Source organism: Budorcas taxicolor, chromosome 2 (genome assembly GCF_023091745.1).
Source record: "Budorcas taxicolor isolate Tak-1 chromosome 2, Takin1.1, whole genome shotgun sequence".
Lineage (NCBI taxonomy): Eukaryota > Metazoa > Chordata > Mammalia > Artiodactyla > Bovidae > Budorcas > Budorcas taxicolor.
In genome coordinates, this window is record NC_068911.1 from 142,508,581 (window position 1) to 142,527,100 (window position 18,520).

Here is an 18,520-nt window from a genome sequence, read left to right on the forward strand (position 1 = left end):
CAGCTCTCCATTACTGAGATTCCTCCAGAGCACAGTTCTGAATCCTCGGATTCAAGCAACCAAAGACTGTGTAGTACTGTAGTGTTTACTACTGAAAAAAATTCTCATGTAAGTAAGTGTACCCTCGAAGTTCAAACACATGCTGTTCAGGCCTAACTGTATTTTAATATTTTATCCTAAATGATTCACATGCACGTTCAAGTTTAAGAAGCCTGTGTGAAATGAAAATATCTCCTGCCATATTAATCAACAAGAAATGTCACAGCCATCGGCGATTTCTGGCCTCCAAAAGTGAAAAAGAGCTCCCCAAACTGAGATCCAGCAGATGCTGCCATCCCCCCCCCCCCCCCCCCCCCCCCGGCCCCCAACAAGTGACTGCTTAGGAGCTGGGGGAATGCAAGAAGCAAGGCGTTGAACAGGAAACAGGACTGGCCCCAGAAGGCTGAGGTACATATGAAGGGATGAATTCACTGAGCCCAGAGGCTTGCCTCTTCCCATACACAGAATGCTAACTTCCTTAATTTGATACCTGATCTTTGATGTTCAGACTGCCTTCTGTCTTTGTTGCAAACTTGTATATAGCCTGACTCCCTTCCTGCCTCCTTGGAGCAGTTTTCTCAGAGCTTCTGAGAGGCTGTCTGCCAGGCTTGGAGTCCTAAACATTTCCACCAAATAAAATAACTCTCTTTCAGATTGTGACTGTATTTTTTGGTCGACACCTGTTATAATAAAACTAGAGCCTCTGACCTACTTAGAGGGTCCCTCGGGTCCTCTTTGTTCCAATATTCTTCCTATGTGTGTATTAAGTTGCTTCAGTGGTGTCCAACTCCATGTGATTCTATAGACTGTAGCCTTCCAGGTTCCTCTGTTCATGGGATTCTCCAGGCAAGAATACTGGAATGGGTTGCCATGCCCTTCTCCAGAGGATCTGCCCGACTCAGGAATCGAACCTGTGTCTCTTACATCTCCTGCTTTGGCAGGTGGGTTCTTAGCCACTAGCACCACCTGGGAAGCTCATTCTTCCCATTCATTCAACCAAAACAACATCACAATAGACAATGAAGAAGCAGGTATGAAAATCAGGCAATCTTAATTTACAGACTTAAGAGAAGAAACTTAGGAGGGGGAATGTTTGGGGGAAGGATGGGGGAAGGGATAGACAGGGAGTTTGTGATCAACATGTAGACTGCTTTATTTTAAATGGATAACCAACAAGGACCTACCATACATAGCACAGGGAACTCTGCTCAGTGTTAGAGGCAGTCTATACGGGAGGGGCTTTTGAACTGTGGTGTTGGAGAAGACTCTTGAGAGTCCCTTGGACTGCAAGATCAAACCAGTCAATCCTAAAGAAAATCAGTCCTGAATATTCATTGGAAGAACTGATGCTGAAGCTGAAGTTCTAATACTTTGGCCACCTGATGTGAAGAACTGACTCACTGGAAAAGACCCTGATGCTAGGAAAGATTGAAGGCAGGAGGAGAAGGGGATGACAGAGGATGAGATGGTTGGATGGCATCACTGACTCAATGGACATGCGTTTGAACAAGTTCCAGGAGTTGGTGATGGGCAGGAAAGCCTGGTGTGCTGCAGTCCATGGGGTCCCAAAGAGTCAGACACAACTGAGCGACTGAACTGATTGACTGATACGGGAGAGGAGTTTGGAGGAGAATGGATACATGTATATGTATGGCTAAGTCCCTTTGCTGTCCACCTGAAACTATCATAATATTGCTAATTGGCTATATGCCAATATAAAATAAAAAGTTTAAAAAAAGAAAAAGAAAATCAGGCTGTCTTCTGTTAAGCCAGATTTTAAGGGATCTATAAAAATACAAAACAATGTCACTCTTCTCACTTTTTTCTTTGTGGAAAAGTTGCTTTTTATAAAAATGTTATTTATGTTAACATGTAATGAGCTATTTTATGTGAACTAAATATTTGTAAAATTTCACATTTTCGAATTTTGCACGCTTGTCTAATACCTAGTATTTCTGAACTGATTTTTTTTTTTAAGGTATAACTTACGTTGATTTTCACTGAAATCATGGTTCTGTCACTACTTCTGTAAACTAATCTGAAAGGATGTGAAAAGTGAAGTCGCTCAGTCGTGTCCAACTCTTTGCGACCCCATGGACACCAGGCTCCTCCGTCCATGGGACTTTCTAGGCAAGAGTACTGGAGTGGGTTGCCACTTCCTTCTCCAGGGAACTTCCCGACCCAGGGATCGAACCCAGGTCTCCCACACTGTAGACAGACGCTTTCCGTCTGAGCCACCACTTGATCTTAGCCAAAAGGCCAAGAAGCAATGCTCAGAAAAGTGCTCCCCTTTTATCATCAGTGTAACTCCTTAATCCCCTTCCAACCTAATTCCCTTATCTTGCTATGAAAATAAGGTGTAATTTTGTGACTGAAGACTTCCAAAGAATGAAGACAATGGGACATTTTATTCTCAAAATTGTGACATATTACTTGCAGCCACAGATTCGGTATCAGATGTGAGAATAAAGATTTTTGGTACATAAAAAAAATATTTCCCAGTTTTGTAGATATCTGTTGACATCAATGTCCATAGATAAAACTGAGGTAAACAAAAGATCTTTAAGGCCCTCTCATTTTCACAGCAGGCTTTGCAGGTAAAGAATCTGCCTGCCAAGCAGGAGATCTGGGTTCAATCCCTGAGTGGGGAAGATGCCCTAAAGATGAAAATGGCAACCCACCCCAGTATTGTAGCCAGAGAAATCCCATGGACAGGGGAGCCCAGCAGACTAGTCCCTGGGGTCACCAAGAGTCTGACAGACTTAGCGACTAAACAACAAAGTTTAAAATCCAAAACTTTGAGCATCACTGTCTTATGAAGTTTGGGGGAGAGCTTAGAAAAGTATGTGTATCGAAAAGTAAAGTTACTCCTCCATGAAGCCTTCCCAGCCCTCCCCAGGAGCAGCAGGAAGTTTGTTTCCATTTCCACAGCATCTTGTGTTTGTGTGCAGTCCCATCTGATTCTCTGCCACCCCATGGACTGTAGCCCACCTCTCCTGCATTGGCAGGCCGGATTCTTCACCACTGTGCCATAATGCCCCCATAAGTTGATTTATTCATCGTGTCACTTTTTTTACATAGGGAATGAATAAGTAAACAAGTGCTTCCAGTTTAATTATCCAATGACTGTATTTGAGGTGTCAGCCGGTACTGGAAGCTTTTGGTCACTTAGAAACTTTCTCCATTAATTCCCATGCATTTAACTTACTAAAGGATTTAAGTCTTATGTTAATTTCCTTATCTAATGCGGCCATCACCAGGTCTTTTCCTGTCCCGGGGTGTCTTCTCTAGGCCAGCATCGCTGCATGTGCTTTCTTTTCTAGAGATCTGGGAGGCAGTGAAAGTCCCCCTCACAAGTTCACAAGTTGGCTGTGCCTTCTGGCACAGATCTAATTGGACCAGAGGTCACGCCTCGAACTCTTGCCAGCTGTGACCGAGGGTGCATCGACGCTTCGTAAGAACTCTAGGAAACGCAGACTCACAGTGCCCGTTGCGGCCCTCGGATTCAGACGGGCTTGACTGGAGCCACAGGAGTATTGGGGGATCCCCCCGCGCCTCCCGCCGTCTTTGGCTGTGCTCCCTTTGAGGTTGCTAGGCCGGCGCCCGCCCTGCTAACCGCTGTGGGTCCCACCAGGTTCTAGGAGTCCAGGGGCAAGGTCCAGCCTCTTCTCCCACCCACTTTCGCCCCCACAGCTCAGCCACAGCCCCTGGTGGCGAGACCGCCGGCCCCGAGAGCGCGGCCGCCGGGTTTCCAGTCCCCAGGAGTGGTGTGCGGGTCGTCGCCCGGCCCTGCAGCCCCGGGGCCGGACTAGCTGGAGCTCGGCCGGCACTCACCTCGAGGCCGGCGGCAGGCACGGTGCAGCGCGGCCACCCCACAGGCGCAGGGTCCCGCGGAGGAGGCGCGTGGCCATGGCTGGGACGGCGAGGGCCGCCGGAGGGGCAACGGCCACGTCTCCTCGGGACTCAGAGCGCGCAGGGCCAGGGCCGGCCCAGAGGACTATCCCTGAACCTTCCCCCGGGGCAGTCCCGCCCGAAAAGCGTCGCGCAGCCTCCCTGGTACCTGCACCCTGAGCGTGTTCCGGAGCGGTGTCTGCGATCTCCCATCCCCAGTGCCTGCGGTGGTGAGTCCAGAAGCGTTGGGACACGCCCCCCCAACCCGCCCCCGGAATCTTACCAAAGGAAAGACTCCAAGCCGGAAATTGTTACTTCTTCCTGCGGCGTTGTGTGTCTAAGCAGTTATCAGTGTTCTGAACCGCTTTGAGGAACCGATGTAAGTTCTGGAGCCTCAGGAATACACCCAAACACAAACTCACAAACTTACGTGCAGTACCTTTTCTTTTCCTTTTTAGGATTTTTTACCCTTATTATTATTTTTTTTAATTGAAGTAGTTGATTTACAGTATTAGTGTCAGGTGCACAACGTGCCTGCGTGCTAAGTCGCTTCAGTCCTGTCTGACCCTTTGCGACGCTATGGACTGTAGCCCGCCAGGTGCCTCTGTCCATGGGATTCTCCAGGCAAGAATACTGGCGTGGGTTGTCCTCCAGGCTAGTACACAACATACCAGTTCAAAATTTGTGTACCTTATATTTCATTTTTAAAACATTTTATTTGGGTATAGTTGATTTACAAGGCTGTGTTTCTGCTGCATAGCAAAGTGAATTAATTATACATATACATGTATCCACTCGTTTAAAAATTCTTTTCTCATATAGGTCATTACAGAGTAGAGTTCCAGGTGGTATATAGTGGGCCTTATTAGTTATCGATTTTATTTATTTTTTGTTTTCCAAAACTCACCTATTTTATATATAGTAGTGTGTCTCTGTCAACATCAATCTCCCAATTTATCCTTCCCTTCCTTTTATTCTCTGGTAAGTTTGCTTTCTACATCTGTGAGTCTATTTCCCTTTTGTAAGAAAGTTCTTCATTTGTATCATTTTGGTACTCCACATATAAACAATAATCATGGTATTTGTCTTTCTCTGTCTGATTTCACTTAGTATGATAATCTCCAGGTCCATCCATGTTGCTGCAAATGGTTGAATAATCTTCCATTGTATATATATGCCACATCTTCAATACCCACTCCTCTGTGGATGGATACTTAGGTTATTTCCATAGTGTGGCTATTGTGACTAATGCCTCAATGAACATTGGGGAGCATGTATTCTTATGCATTAAGATTTTCTCTGATGCATGCCCAGGCGTAGAATTGCTGGATCATATGGTAGTTCTATTTTTAGTTTTTTAAGGAACCTCCATACAGTTCCATGAAGTTTGTTTTCTAACATTGCAGACTGATTTACTTCACATCAGTTCAGTTCAGTTCAGTTCAAACGCTCAGTCATGTCCAACTCTTTGCAACCCCATGAATCACAGCATTCCAGGCTTCCCTGTTCATCACCAACTCCTAGAGTTTACTCAAACTCATGTCCATTGAGTCGGTGATGCCATCCAGCCATCTCATCCTCTGTCGTCCCCTTCTCCTCCTGCCTCTAATCCCTCCCAGCATCAGGGTCTTTTCCAATGAGTCAACTCTTCCCATGAGGTGGCCAAAGTATTGGAGTTTCAGCCTCAGCATCAGTCCTTCCAATGAACACCCAGGACTGATCTCCTTTAGGATGGACAGTTTGGATCTCCTTTCAGTCCAAGGGGCTCTCAAGAGTCTTCTCCAACACCACAGTTCAAAAGCATCAATTCTTCGGTGCTCAGCTTTCTTCACAGTCCAACTCTCTCATCCATACATGACCACAGGAAAAACCATAGCCTTGACTAGACGGACCTTTGTTGGCAAAGTAATATCTCTGCTTTTCAATATGCTATCTAGGTTGGTTGTAACTTCCCTTCCAAGGAGTAAGCGCCTTTTAATTTCATGGCTGAAATCACCATCTGCAGTGATTTTGGAGCCCCCCAAAATAAAGTCTGACACTGTTTCCACTGTTTCCCCATCTATTTCCCATGAAGTGATGGGACCATACACATGGACATCACCAGATGGTCAACACTGAAATCAGGTTGATTATATTCTTTGCAGCCAAAGATGGAGAAGCTCTATACAGTCAGCAAAAACAAGACCAGGAGCTGATTGTGGCTTAGAACTCTTTATTGCCAAATTCAGACTTAAAGTGAAGAAAGTAGGGAAAACCACTAGACTATTCAGGTATGACCTAAATCAAATCCCTTATGATTATACAGTGGAAGTGAGAAATAGATTTAAGGGACTAGATCTGATAGATAGAGTGCCTGGTGAACTATGGATGGAGGTTTGTGACATTGTATAGGAGACAGGGATCAAGACCATCCCCATGGAAAAGAAATGCAAAAAAGCAAAAAGGCTGTCTGGGGAGGCCTTACAAATAGCTGTGAAAAGAAGAGAAGCGAAAAGCAGAGGAGAAAAGGAAAGATATAAGCATATGAATGCGGAGTTCCAAAGAATAGCAAGGAGAGATAAGAAAGCCTTCCTCAGTGATCAATGCAAAGAAACAGAGGAAAACAACAGAATGGGAAAGTCTAGAGATCTCTTCAAGAAAATTATAGAGATACCAAGGGCACATTTCATGCAAAGATGGGCTTGATAAAGGACAGAAATGATATGGACCTAACAGAAGCAGAAGATATTAAGAAGAGGTGGCAAGAATATACAGAAGAACTGTACAAAAAAGACCTTCACGACCAAGATAATCACAATGGTGTGATCACTCACCTAGAACCAGACATCCTGGAATGTGAAGTCAAGTGGGCCTTAGAAAGCATCACTATGAACAAAGCTAGTGGAGGTGATGGAATTCCAGTAGAGCTATTTCAAATCCTGAAAGATGATGCTGTCAAAGTTCTGCACTCAATATGCCACCAAGTTTGGAAAACTCAGCAGTGGCACAGAACTGGAAAAGGTCAGTGTTCATTCCAATCCCAAAGAAAGGCAATGCCAAAGAATGCTCAAATTACTGCACACTTGCATTTATCTCACATGCTAGTAAAGTAATGCTCAAAATTCTCCAAGCCAGGCTTCAGCAATACCTGAACCGTGAACTTCCTGATGTTCAAGCTGGTTTTAGAAAAGGCAGAGGAACCAGAGATCAAATTGCCAACATCCGCTGGATCATGGAAAAAGCAAGAGAGTTCCAGAAAAACATCTATTTCTGCTTTGTTGACTATGCCAAAGCCTTCGACTGTGTGGATCACAATAAACTGGAAAATTCTGAAAGAGATGGGAATACCTGCCTCTTGAGAAACCTGTATGCCAGTCAGGAAGCCACAGTTAGAACTGGACATGGAATAACAGACTGGTTCCAAATAGGAAAAGGAGTACATCAAGGCTGTATATTGTCACCTTGCTTTTTTAACTGATATGCAGAGAACATCATGACAAATGCTGGAAGAAGCACAAGCTGGAATCAAGATTGGCGGGAGAAATATCAATAACCTCAGATATGCAGATGACACCACCCTTATGGCAGAAGGTGAAGAGGAGCTAAAAAGCCTCTTGATGACAGTGAAAGAGGAGAGTGAAAAAGTTGGCTTAAAGCTCAACATTCAGAAAACTAAGATCATGGCATCTGGTCCCATCACTTCTTGGCAAAGAGATGGCGAAACAGTGTCAGACTTTATTTTTTGGGACTCCAAAATCACTGCAGATGGTGATTTCCGCCATGAAATTAAAAGACACTTACTCTTTGGAAGGAAAGTTATGACCAACCTAGATAGCATATTTAAAAGCAGAGACATTACTTTGCCAACAAAGGTCCGTCTAGTCAAGGCTAAGGTTTTTCCAGTGGTCATGTATGAATGTGAGAGTTGGACTGGGATGAAAGCTGAGTGCCGAAGAATTGATGCTTTTGAACTGTGGTGTTGGAGAAGACTCTTGAGAGTCCCTTGGACTGCAAGGAGATCCAACTAGTCCATTCTAAAGGAGATCAGTCCTGGGTGTTCTTTGAGGAATGATGCTAAAGCTGAAATTCCAGTACTTTGGCCACCTCATGGGAAGAGTTGACTCATTGGAAAAGATCCTGATGCTGGGAGGGATTGGAGGCAGGAGAAGAAGGGGATGACAGAGGATGAGATGGCTGGATGGCATCACTGACTTGATGAACATGAGTCTGAGTGAACTCCAGGAGTTGGTGATGGACAGGGAGGCCTGGCGTACTGTGATTCGTGGGGTCGCAAAGAGTTGGACACGACTGAACTGAACTGAATGATTTTGCTTTGTGACTTCCCTGGTGGCTCAGATGGTAAAAGTGTCTGCCTACAATGTGGGAGACTGAGGTTCGATCTCTGGGTCGGGAAGATACCCTGGAGAAGGAAACGGCAACTCACTCTAGTACTCTTGCCTGGAAAATCCCATGGACGGAGAAACCTGGTAGGCTACAATCCATGGGGTCACAAAGAGTCGGACACGACTGAGTGAGTTCAGTTTCTGCTTTGCGGACCTTTTGTTCTACAATGTATTGTAAATTTTGTAACCCGGAGACTGATGTCCTTCTCCCATATTGACAGCTGAAGAACTAGGGAACAGTACATATCAATAAATGATGCTCGTCATGCAAATTAAGATCAAAAGGGAGAAATGAAGAAGGAAACTGAGGAATCTGGACTCCATCTTAGGCCTGACCTACATAAGCTGCACGCATGGTCGCCCTCCCAGTGGACTATGAACTTTGTGCTCAGTGTCTATGGAAACGACATACCAATGAAAGAACAGACCCCCTCTGGACAAAAGAGTTTCAGAACCTGTACCTAGATTTATCCACTGTCTAAAGCAAAACACACTAATTACCCCTGTCACTGGACAGGGTTATACATTTTGTTGTGCTTTTCGGAGGGTGACCTCGGGCCTATTGATAAATGACCAATTGTTTAACTATTTAAGCTTATGACACAGAAGTTATGGGTTTATTGTGATTGTATCTCTCCCTCTTTGTTTGTGCAAGTTTCAAGGAATTTGGGGAGGTGGGTTTGTGCATGTACACTTAGGGTATATAAGGTTTTCACAGAAACTGGTTGGGGTCCTCGGCTAAGAGGAGACTCTGCCTTGGGCCCGCCAGTGTAATAAACTGCACTTGACAGTCTGTACTGTCCTGAGTGAGTTTGTTTTCTGGTGTGTGTGGCTACAACAGTGGAAGTTCACTTGCCCACCATCTTGGACCCATTTGGTTTATGTCTTGTCCTATATCATTCTTTTAAAGTCTATGCCCTGTCTCCTTCTCTCCTATGTCAGTATGGAGCAACGAGACTCTTCTCTACATGGTCTTGCTGAGTCTCTGACAGTGAAGATAATAATAAAACACTATTTCAGTGTGACTTAATGGTCTGAGAATAACTACAGCAGCACCACTTGTTTAATCAGAATATCTGATGATGAGGTTAGGTGAAGGTAAGGTAAGGTGAAGTCGCTCAGTCGTGTCCAACTCTTTGCGACCCCGTGGACTGTAACCTACTAGGCTTCTCTGTCCATGGGATTTTCCAGGCAAGAATACTGGAGTGGATTGCCATTTCCTTCTCCAGGGGATCTTCCCGACCCAGGGATTGAACCCGGGTCTCCCGGATGATGAGGTCCAGTATTCTATGTTTTTAACATGTATCATGTCTCCCAGGGCTTCCCTGGTGGCTCAGATGGTAAAGAATCTGCCTGCAAGGCAAGAGACCTGGGTTCAATCCCTGAGTTGGAAAGACCCCTGGAGAAGGGAACAGCTACCCACTCCAGTATTCTGGCTTGGGGAATTCCATGGACAGAGGAACCTGGCAGACTACAGTCTATGGGGTCACAAAGAGTCAGACACGACTGAGTGACTTTCACTCACTCACTCACTCATCATGTCTCACAGGTGATTTTTAAAATTAAGTTCAGTTCAGTTCAGTTCACTTGCTCAGTCATGTCTGACTCTTTGCGACCCCATGAATTACAGTACTCCAGGCCTCCCTGTCCATCACCAACACCCAGAGTTCACGCAAACTCATATCCATCGAGTCGATGATGCCATCCAGCCATCTCATCCTCTGTTGTCCCCTTCTCCTCCTGCCCCCAATCCCTCCCAGCATCAGAGTCTTTTCCAATGAGTCAGTCTTCGCATGAAGTGGCCAAAGTACGGGAGTTTCAGCTTTAGCATCATTCTTTCCAAAGAACGCCCAGGACTGATCTCCCTTAGAATGGACTGGTTGGATCTCCTTGCAGTCCAAGGGACTCTCAAGAGTCTTCTCCAACACTATAGTTCAAAAGCATCAATTCTTTGGCTTAATTAATTAATTCACTTTTTTCCTCATAAAAATGCTCTGTATTGATCATGACTGGATTTTCTGTGTCTCTTGTTACTTGTTTGTAGAAAGTAGGCTTCATTCAGGCTTCCTGGTTGGTATTAGTGGTAAAGAACCCTGGGTTGGAAAGATCCCCTGGAGTAGGAAGTGGTATTCTTGCCTGGAGAGGATGGTTTGATCCCTGGGTTGGGAATTCAAAGAGCTATTTATTAGGGAAGGGAGGGAATGCAGAAACAAAGAAAAAACAGTCAATAAACAATAATGCAGCTTTAGGGCAGGGGTCTGATTCTTCCTCAAGGAATATACATAAGAAAATACCTTTGAGTTTTCTGTAGAAACTAAGGCCCCCACCCAGGTGGTTTTGTTCAGTCACTCAGGCCTGTCTGACTCTTTGAGACCCTGTGGACTGCAGCATGCCAGGCTTTCCTGTCCTTCACCATCTCCCACAGTCTACTCAAACTCGTCGTGAGTCAGTGATGCCATCCAACCATATCAGCCTCTGTTGTCAATTTCTCCTCTTGCATTCAATCTTTCCCAGCATCAGGGTTTCCAGTGAGTCAGTTCTTCATATTAGGTGGCCAAAGTATTGGAGCTTCAGCTTTAGCATCAGTCCTTTCAAAGAATATTTAGGATTGATTTCCCTTAGGATTGACTGGTTTGATCTCTGTGCAGTCAAAGGGACTCTCAAGAGTTTTCTCCAGCACCATAGTTCGAAGGAATCAGTTCTTTGGTGCTCAGCCTTTTTTATTGTCCTCTCACATGACTACTGTAAAAACCATAGCTTTGACTATATGGAACTTTGTAGGTGAAGTAATGTCTGTGCTTTTTATTTTATTTTATTTAAATTAATTAATTAATTTTAATTAGAGGCTAATTACATTACAACATTGTAGTGGTTTTTGCCATACATTGACATGAATCAGCCATGGGTGTACCTGGTTCCCCATCCTGAACCCCCCTCCCACATCCCTCCCCATCCCATCCCTCAGCATCATCCCAGTGCACCAGCCCTGAGCACCCTGTCTCATGCATCGAACCTGGACTGGAAATCTATTTCATATATGATAATATACATGTTTCAATGCTATTCTCTTAAATCATCCCACCCTCGCCTTCTCCCACAGAGTCCAAAAGTCTGTTCTTTATATCTGTGTCTCTTTTGTTGTCTCCCATATAGGGTCATTGTTACCATCTTTCTAAATTCCATATATATCCATTAATATACTGTATTGGTGTTTTTCTTTCTGACTTACTTCACTCTGTATAATAGGCTCCAGTTTCATCCACTTTATTAGAACTGATTCAAATGCATTCTTTTTAATAGCTGAGTAATATTCCATTGTGTATATGTACCACTACTTTCTTATCCATTCATCTGCCAGTGGACAACTAGGTTGCTTCCATGTCCTGGCTATTGTAAACAGTTCTGTGACAAACATTGGGGTACATTTATCTCTTTCAGTTCTGGTTTCCTCAGTGTGTATGTCCAGAAGTGGGATTGCTGGGTCATATGGGAGTTCTATTTCCAGTTGTTTAAGGAATCTCCACACTGTTCTCCATAGTGGCTGTACTAGTTTGCATTCCCACCAACAGTGTAAGAGGGTTCCCTTTTCTCTGCACCCTCTCCAGCATTTATTGTTTGTGGACTTTTTGATAGCAGCCATTCTGACCGGAGTGAGATGGTACCTCATTGTGGTTTTGATTTGCATTTCTGAAGGCAATGGCACCCCAATTCAGTACTCTTGCCTGGAAAATCCCATGGACAGAGGATCCTGGTGGGCTGCAGTCCATGGGGTTGCTAAGAGTCGGACATGACTGAGCGACTTCACTTTCACTTTTCACTTTCATGCATTGGAGAAGGAAATGGCAACCCACTCCAGTGTTCTTGCCTGGAGAATCCCAGGGACAGGGGAGCCTGGTGGGCTGCCGTCTATGGGGTCGCACAGAGTCGGACATGACTGAAGTGACTTAGCAGCAGCAGCAGCAGCAGCAGATAATCATTGATGTTGAACTTCTTTTCATGTGTTAGCCATGTGTATGTCTTCTTTGGAGAAATGTCTGTTTAGTTCTTTGGCCCACTTTTTGATTGGGTCATTTATTTTCTGGAATAGAGCTGCAGGAACTGCTTGTACATTTTTGAGATTAATTCTTTGTCAGTTGCTTTGTTTGTTAAATTTTTTCCATTCTGAAAGTTGTCTTTTCACCTCTCTTATAGTTTCCTTCATTGTGCAAAAGCTTTTAAGTTTAATTAGGTTCCATTTGTTTATTTTTGCCTTTATTTCCATTACTCTGGGAGGTGCATCATAGAGGATCCTGCTATGATTTATGTCAGAGAGTGTTTTGCCTATGTTTTCCTCTAGGAGTTTTATAGTTTATGGTCTTACATTTAGATCTTTAATCCATTTTGAGTTTATTTTTGCATATGGTGTTAGAAAGTGTTCTAGTTTCATTCTCTTACAAGTAGTTGACCAGTTTTCCCAGTACCACTTGTTAAACAGATTGTCTTTTCTCCATTGTATATTTTTGCCTCCTTTGTCAAACATAAGGTGTCCATAGGTGTGTGGATTTAAATCTGGGCTTTAAATATTTTGTTCCATTGATCTATATTTCTGTCTTTGTGCCAGTACCATACTGTCTTGATGACTGTAGCTTTGTAGTGTAGTCTGAAGTCAGGCAGGATGATTCCTCCAGTTCTATTCTTCTTTCTCAAGATTGCTTTGGCTATTTGAGGTTTTTTGTATTTCCATACAAATTGTGGAATTATTTGTTCCAGTTCTCTGAAAAATACCGTTGGTAGCTTGATAGGGATTGCATTGAATCTGTAGTTGCTTTGGGTAGTATACTCATTTTCACTATATTGACTCTTCTGATCCATGAACATGGTATTTTTCTCCATCTAATTATGTCATCTTTGATTTTTTTCATCAGTGTTTTATAGTTTTCTATATATAGGTCTTTTGTTTCCTTAGGTAGATTTATTCCTAAGTATTTTATTCTTTTCGTTGCAGTGGTGAATGGAATTGTTTCCTTAATTTCTCTTTCTGTTTTCTCATTGTTAGTGTATAGGAATGCAAGGGATTTCTTTGTGTTAATTTTATATCCTGCAGCTTATTCATTGATTAGCTCTAGTAATTTTCTGGTGGAGTCTTTAGGGTTTTCTATGTAGAGGATCATGTGATCTGCGAACAGTGAGAGTTTTTGCTGCTTCTTTTCCAATCTGGATTCCTTTTATTTCTTTTTCTTTTCTGATTGCTGTAGCTAAAACTTCCAAAACTATGATGAATAGTAGTGGTGAGAGTGGGCACTTTTGTCTTCTTCCTGACTTTAAGGGAAATGCTTTCAATTTTTCACCATTGAGGATAATGTTTGCTGTGGGTCATGTATGGATGTGAGAGTTGGACTGTGAAGAAAGCTGAGCACTGAAGAATTGATGCTTTTGAACTGTGGTATTGGAGAAGACTCTTGAGAGCGCCTTGGACTGCAAGGAGATCCAACCAGTCCATTCTAAAGGAGATCAGTCCTGGGTGTTCTTTGGAAGGATTGATGCTGAAGCTGAAACTCCAATACTTTGGCCACTTCATGTGAAGAGTTGACTCATTGGAAAAGATTCTGATGCTGGGAGGGATTGGGGGCAGGAGGAGAAGGGGATGACAGAGGATGATATGGCTGGATGGCATCACTGACACGATGGATGTGAGTTTGAGTGAATTCTGGGGGTTGTGATGGACAGGGAGGCCTGGCGTACTGTGATTCATGGGGTCGCAAAGAGTCGGACACGACTGAGCGACTGAACTGAACTGAACTGAAGTGTGGGTTTATCATATTTGGCTTTTATTATGTTGAGGTATGTTCTTTCTATGCCTGCTTTCTGGAGGGTTTTTTTTTAATCATAAATGGATGTTGAATTTTGTCAGAGGCTTTCTCTGCATCTATTGAGATAATCACATGGTTTTTATCTTTCGATTTGTTAATGTGGTGTATCACACTGATTGACTTGCAAATATTGAAGAATCCTTGCATCCCTGGGATAAAGCCCACTTGGTCATGATGTATGATCTTTTTACTATGTTGTTGGATTCTGTTTGCTAGAATTTTGTTAAGGAATTTTGCATCTATGTTCATCAGTGATATTGGCCTGTAGTTTTCTTTTTTTGTGGCATCTTTGTCTGATTTTGGTATTAGGGTGATGGTGGCCTCATAGAATGAGTTTGGAAGTTTACTTTCCTCTGCAATTTTCTGGGAGAGTCTGAGTAGGATAGGTATTAACTCTTCTTTTAATTTTTGGTAGAATTCAGCTGTGAAGCTGTCTGGTCCTGGGTTTTTGTTTGCTGGAAGATTTCTGATTATAGTTTCAGTTTCTGTGCTTGTGATGGGTCTGTTAAGATTTTCTATTTCTTTCTGGTTCGGTTTTGGAAAGTTGTACTTTTCTAAGAATTTGTTCATTTCTTCCAAGTTGTCCATTTTACTGGCATATAGTTGCTGATAGTAGTCTCTTGTGACTCTTTGTATTTCTTTGTTGTCTGTTGTGATTTCTCCATTTTCATGTCTAATTTTGTTGATTTGCTTCTTCTCCTTTTTTTTCTTGACGAGTCTGGCTAATGGTTTGTCTATTTTATTTATCTTCTCAAAGAACCAAGTTTTAGCTTTGTTGATTTTTGCTGTGATCTCCTTTGGTTTTGTTTGTTTGTTTCATTTATTTCTGCCCTAATTTTTATGATTTCTTTCCTTCTATTAACCCTGGGGTTCTTCATTTCTTCTTTTTCTAGTTGCTTTAGGTACAGAGTTAGGTTATTTATTTGATTTTTGTCTTGTTTCTTGAGGTAAGCTTGTATTGCTATGAACCTTCTCCTTAGCACTGTTTTACCATAGGTTTTGGGTTGCTGTGTTTTCATTTTCATTTGTTTCTATGCATATTTTGATTTCTTTTTTGATTTCTTATGTGATTTGTTGGTTATTCAGAAGTGTGTTGCTTAGCCTCCACTTGTTTGTATTTTTAATAGTTTTTTTCCTATAGTTGACATCTAATCTTACTGCATTGTGACCAGAATAAAGGCTTGAAATAATTTCAATTTTTTGAACTTTCCAAGGCTGGATTTATCACCCAGGATGTGATCTGTCCTGGAGAATGTTCGGTGTGCACTTGAGAAAAAGGTGAAATTCATTGTTTTAGGGTGAACTGTCCTATAGATATCAATTAGGTTTAACTGGTTTATTGTATCATTTAAAGTTTGTGTTTCCTTGCTAATTTTCTGTTTAGTTGATCTATCCATAGGTGTGAGTGGGGTATTCAAGTGTCCCACTATTATTGTGTTACTGTTAATTTCCCCTTTCATATTTGTTAGCATTTGCCTTACATATTATAGTGCTCCAAAGTTGGGTGCATATATATTTATAATTGTTATATCTTCTTCTTGGATTGATCCTTTGATCATTATGTAGTGTCCTTCTTTGTCTCTTTTCATGGCCTTTATTTCAAAATCTATTTTATCTGATGTGAGTATTGCTACTTCTGCTTTCTTTTGGTCTCCATTTGTGTGAAATGTCTTTTTCCAGCCCTTCACTTTCAGTCTGTATGTGTCCCTTGGTTTGAGGTGGGTCTTTTGTAGACAGCATATATAGGGGTCTTATTTTTGTATCCATTCAGCCAGTCTTTGTCTTTTAGTTGGCATTCAATCCATTTACATTTAAGGTAATTTTTGATAAGAATGATCCCATTGCCATTTACTTTGTTGTTTTGGGTTTGAGTTTATAAATCTTTTCTGTGTTTCCTGTCTAGAGAAGATCCTTTAGCAATTGTTGAAGAGTTGGTTTGGTGCTGAATTCTCTCAGCTTTTGTTTGTCTGTAAAGCTTTTGATTTCTCCTTCAGATTTGAATGAGATCCTTGCTGGGTACAGTAATCTGGGTTGTAGGTTTTTCTCTTTGATCACTTTAAGTATGTCCTGCCATTCCCTTCTGGCCTGTAGAGTTGCTTTGAAAGATCAGCTGTTATCCTTATGGGAATCCCCTTGTATGTTATTTGTTTTTCCCTTGCTGCTTTTAATATTTGTTCTTTGTGTTTGATCTTCGTTAACTTGATTAATACGTGTCTTGGGGTGTTTCACCTTGGGTTTATCCTGTTTGGGACTCTCTGGGTTTCTTGGACTTGGGTGGCTATCTCCTTTCTCATTTTAGGGAAGTTTTCAACTATTATCTCCTCAAGTATTTTCTCATGCCCTTTCTTTTTGTCTTCTTCTTCTGGGACTCCTATGATTCGAATGTTTGGGTGTTCGAATGTTTTAGTATTGTCCCAGAAGTCTCTGAGGTTGTCCTCATTTCGTTTAATCCTTTTTTTCTTTTTTCCTCTCTGTTTCATTTATTTCCACCATTCTATCTTCCACCTCACTTATCCTATCTTCTGCCTCAGTTATTCTACTGTCGGTTTCCTCCAGAGTGTTTTTGATCCAGTTATTGCATTATTCATTATTGAATGACTTTTTTATTTATTCTAGGTCCCTGTTAAACATTTCTTGCATCTTCTCAAACCTTGTCTCCAGACTATTTATCTGTAACTCCATTTTGTTTTCAAGATTTTGAGTCATTTTTACTATCATTATTCTGAATTCTTTTTCAGGTAGACTCCTTATCTCCTCTTTTGTTTGATTTGGTGGGCGTTTATCATGTTCCTTTACCTGCTGAATATTTCTTTGCCTTTTCATCTTGTTTAGATTACTGTGTTTGGGGTGGCCTTTCTGTATGCTGGATGTTTGTGATTCCTCTTTATTGTGGAGGTTCCTCCCTATGGGTGGGTTGGATGAGTGTCTTGTCAAGGTTTCCTGGTTAGGGAAGCTTGCATTGGTGTTCTGGTGGGTGGAGCTGGATCTCTTCTCTATGAAGTGCAATGAAGTGTCCAGTAGTGAGTTTTGAGGTGTCTATGGGTTTAGTGTGACTTTTGGCTGCCTGTATTTTAATGCTCAGGATTATGTTCCTGCATTGTTGGAGAATTAGCTTGGTATGTCTTGCTCTGAAACTTGTTGGCTCTTGGGTGGAGCTTGGTTTCAGTGTAGGTATGGAGGCTTTTGGATGAGCTCTTGTTGATTAATGTTCCCTGGAGTCAGGAGTTTTCTGGTGTTCTCAAGTTTTGGATTTAAGCCTCTCATCTCTGGCTTTCAGTCTTATTCTTACAGCAGCCTCAACACTTCTCCATCCATACAGCACCAATGATAAAACATCTAGGTTGATGGTGAAAAGATTCTCCGCAGTGAGGGACACCCAGAGAGGTTCACAGAGTTATGTGGAGAAGAGAAGAGGGAGGAGGGAGATAGAGGTGACCAGGAGGAGAAGAGGGGGAGTCAAAAGCAGAGAGAGAAATCTAGCCTGTAATCAATTTCCTATGTGCTCTCCACAGTCTGGAACACTCAGAGAGGTTCACGGAGTTACACAGAGAAAAGAAGAGGGAGGAAGGAGATAGAGGGGGAGTCAAAAGGAGAGAGACAAATCTAGCCAGTAATCATTTACCTAAGTGTTCTCCACAGCCCAGAACACTGAAAGAGATTCACAGAGTTAGGTAGAAAAGAGAAGGGGAAGGGAGGAGATAGAGGTGACCTGGGGGAGAAAAAGGAAAGTCAAAAGGGGAGAGAGCAATCAAGCCAGTAACCACACTCTTAATTAAAAATGGGTACTGAAGATTGGATTCTATTGATAATGAATACCAAAAAGCAAAGATTAAAAATCTAGAGTAGAGGTTAGATTCTCAAAAATACAATATTAAAAAAACAAAGCAAAATCATAAAAATTATAAAATATATATATATGAAATTTGCTTTAAAAATAGGGTCTATTTTTGGCAAGGTAATAGGTTATAAAAATGAAAATTAAATGAGTAATAAAGAACTTAAAAATAAAAAAATTAAATTAAAAATGATAATAGTAAAATATATCTAGGTATTTCTCTGGAGCTGTGGAGGACAGTGTGGGGTCAGTTCAGTTTCAGATAGTTCCTTGTTCCAGCTTATACTTCTCAAGATCTATAGGCCCCTTCCTAGGTAGTCAGTGCTAACTACAGGGTTTTAACCTGTTGCACCTGTCACTTGCAGAGCAGTCCCCTCTTCTTTGTTTATTTCGGCTTCCGCTGTTTGCAGGTCTCTTCAGTGTCTAATTTCCACCCTGACACAAGGGGGTGAAGGTGGTCACTTATTTAGGCTCACTTGTTCAGCTGTGCTGTCGGCTGGGGCTGGGGGGGCGGGGGCAGTGGG

At 42.3% G+C, this 18,520-nt stretch overlaps 1 protein-coding gene across 1 annotated transcript in view; it reads right to left on the reverse strand.

The window, feature by feature from the left end:
- Positions 1 to 3,978, reverse strand: part of ACADL (acyl-CoA dehydrogenase long chain) — a 42,745-nt gene extending 38,767 nt beyond the window's left edge. The window contains exon 1 of the mRNA XM_052658290.1: positions 3,874 to 3,978. Within this exon, the coding sequence (XP_052514250.1) occupies positions 3,874 to 3,950 (77 nt within the window). The 5' untranslated portion in view covers positions 3,951 to 3,978. The remainder of the gene's footprint in view (positions 1 to 3,873) is intronic.
- Positions 3,979 to 18,520: the final 14,542 nt, after the last annotated feature.